The 3,175-nt window shown below is 40.7% G+C and overlaps 1 protein-coding gene across 1 annotated transcript; it reads right to left on the bottom strand.

The window, feature by feature from the left end:
* Positions 1-297: 297 nt before the first annotated feature.
* Positions 298-2,518, bottom strand: LOC308408684 (homeobox protein MSX-2-like). Its single transcript, XM_080901062.1, has 2 exons — positions 2,099-2,518; positions 298-1,543 (listed from the first exon to the last, which is right to left on the bottom strand). The coding sequence occupies exons 1-2, from the start codon at positions 2,400-2,402 to the stop codon at positions 1,107-1,109; spliced, it is 741 nt and encodes a 246-aa protein (XP_080757188.1). The 5' UTR covers positions 2,403-2,518; the 3' UTR covers positions 298-1,106.
* Positions 2,519-3,175: the final 657 nt, after the last annotated feature.

Raw genomic sequence — 3,175 nt, 5'->3', positions numbered from 1 at the left:
ACATTTTAGGGATTTAAGATTACAGCACTGCTTTTAGGCCCAAATAAAGACGCTAAATGCTCCAAATTCTTGCCAAAAGTTGAAGTTTATGATGCCTCTCTATAGCAATAAAGCAGCTAGGATCACTTTCATCCAGAATGGAACTGAACCATTTATGATCAAAAGTTAAAATCTCTCGTAACGCATTGATCTTTTTACAAGATAATTTACACCCAAAACAGCATAAGTGAGAAAAAGAAATAATGATATAATGACGACTTTCTGGGAAACAAAGACAGTATTAGTTAGACGGTAGAGCTCACAATGCATTCAGAATAGGGGAAGGAAATCATCGAGGGAAATGTTATTTTTGTGTAATTGCAGTTGAAATACGTTATATTTTGCACTGACCTTAACATTTCTGTAGAAGAAAGCATATGAGGCGTGTTAAACGAGATGAGAAGAAAAGAGCCTCTTCCTGCATGTGTGGTAAACAAAAGGAGGCCACTGAATTTCAGAAGCAGATGGGCCACCAAACAAAGAACTAAACACAATTTGGGTATGAACAGAAGACCACATCAAAAGAAGCAGACAACTGCATTAAAGTAACCGCACCAGGTTACCAATTCTACCTTGTGTTGTATGCAGGCTACAAATAAATACAGCAAACGAGGGGGCGTGCTAAGGATCTCAATTTAATATCATATACATAAAATATTAACTAATGAAAATGAAGATATGTAACATCAAGTATGTGACTCTAAAACTATTACAAATAAATATGTGTGACTTGAGTATTCAATGATTTAAAGGTGCAGTGAAATATCCCTGCATGTTGAAGGGTAACAAGTGAGAAACACTTTAGAAAAAGGGCAGAAAAGACAATCTGAACAATATGTATTCTGGTATTATGTTTGCAAATGGCAAAGAGGGACCTTCGGGATGCTGTATCCTTCCATAGTCTTTTGCAAATAGCAGAACACTTGTAAATCCTTCTTAAGACAAACAATGAAGCTTAAAGTCCACTTCAGGTCACATGCAAACAAGTTTTGCATAAGGTGCATGATTTAATGATACACTCTTGTCATCCCTTTTAGCACAATCTGTCTGTATATTTCTTTTTCGTCTCAGGAGAGGTGGAAAAGGCTGTAGCCGACCTGTGAGGCGTACATAGCCAGATGTGCAGCAGGGAGAACAGGGGTGCGGCCATATGAGTAGCCCAGTCCATAGAGCCCTGCCGAACCAGCGTGCAGGGGAAAACCCAAGGATGAGTATCCTGGGTAGAAGACAGCTTTGGAGCCTACACCAGCTGCTAGTTTGAGTTTCTCTACTTCAGCCTCCTGAAGCCTCTTGGCTTTGGCCCGTCGATTCTGAAACCAGATCTTGACTTGGGTCTCGGACAGGGACAGTGAGGAGGAGAACTCGGCCCGCTCGGCGATGGACAGGTACTGCTTCTGACGAAATTTCCTCTCCAGGGCCAGAAGCTGCATTGTGGTAAAGGGAGTACGAGGCTTACGGTTGGTTTTGTGCTTCCTCAATGAGCAGACTGTCGGACTAAGCTGCCCTACAGGATATATGGAAAACATGAAACTAAATCAGCTGTCAAAGCAAACAGACCTTTAATTCTTTCCTTTTCAGTGGTTTAACACCAAATGACTAAACAGGAAAAGTAATGATCAGAAAATTAATGGACAGCAATACTGATGGAAAAGCCACGCTTCTCCTGTATCCTGCTTCTTAGAGTATTTACCACTATCTAAAATTTTAAATAATGCAAGATGATTATCTTTAAACAATGTGAAACTGGTGAGTAGAAAAATCATTATGCAAAATTCTTAAAAACAAATCAATATATTTCTCTTTTTATTACTCCTTCTTGTTCTGTCAAAAATGTTTGATTTGTCTATTGATTCAGTATTAATTATGCATAAAAACTCTTTCTTAAAATTATGAACTTGAAGCCAGCTGTGGGACTTTTCCTCCAACTTTACACATTTGCATTACAAAAGTTTAAACTGGATGACTTACAGTACTCGAAGACCCTGATTTAAAAAAAACAAACCCTGATTCAAAACTGAACCACTAACTAGTAATAAAACTGGATTGGAAAATGACTTACGTGGGGGAGTAGACATCTTAATGGAGCTGGATATCCAAGAGGGAAATTCCTGTTGTTCCAGTGGCTGTGATTTAATAGATATTAAGTTTTGTGTGCACTCATCTGTCCGCTGCGCCTCATCCTCCTTCAAATCATAATTTCCCTTTTCTTTGCTGGTCACAGCCAGCGGCCTCGTCTCCGACATGAGAGCTTCAACGCTGAAGGGAAGACAGGATGTTTGTGCCATGCGCCCGAGCTTCAGCTGCGTTGATCCTGCATCCTCTTCTGTGGAAAACTCATTTCTTGAGTCCCCAGACGCAGACATTTTTTCTTCTCTTTCTTTTCAGTATTAGAATTTAAGTACAATCCATAAGACACTTTTCTGGTCCCAGAATGAGACCGGTCAGAGAGGAATCTGGAGTAGCTTCTCTTAAGCTGTCACAAAGCTGACAGAGTTAGTGCTGGAAAAAGTCTGGCGTGCATTTGGGACTTTCAGCCAATGATGAGTCTTGATCCCAGGGTTTGGGGGAAGACTTGTGATTGGACGTTGTGTTTAGGGCACTCTGCCACACCCCTAACCAGACAGCAGGTCAGCTTCGCATCAGCCTCATTTAGCAGTAATTACCATGGTGGAAGATTGTTTCCTGGCTGTATTTCTTTCACTCTGCAAACTGCATACCCTTAGTTAACATTGAAAAAGCTTGCACATAGTCATGCTTGATGTCTTGAATTAATGCAGAATCATTTTAAATGAGACAGAGGCCGAATACAAAACCTTACTAATATATGTAAATCGATTCCCTGGCTGCTAAGCTCTGTCCCGTACAGCAATTAGGCTGGTAGATTGGCTTGCCGTGTCTTCAAGCATCAGCGTCTGTCTGTAGAACTGCATTTCCATTTGACAAAAGCTGACGATGCTCCTAATTCAAGCCCCAACGCGCAGACCCTGCCACACCGACTGTTGGAGTAATCACAATGGCAATCAATAACAATCATGGTGCTTTCAAAATTCAGACATCACACAGCATTTACACACTTAAATGTGAGAGTCAGTTGGGCGATGGATTATGGTTTTGGGCAGGCTTTAAAATGACTGTC

This window comes from Rhamphochromis sp. 'chilingali', assembly GCF_963969265.1.
Source record: "Rhamphochromis sp. 'chilingali' genome assembly, chromosome: 13".
NCBI classification, from domain to species: Eukaryota; Metazoa; Chordata; class Actinopteri; order Cichliformes; family Cichlidae; genus Rhamphochromis; species Rhamphochromis sp. 'chilingali'.
The sequence above is the reverse complement of the archived record's forward strand: the minus strand, read 5'-3'. Positions and strand labels throughout refer to the sequence as shown.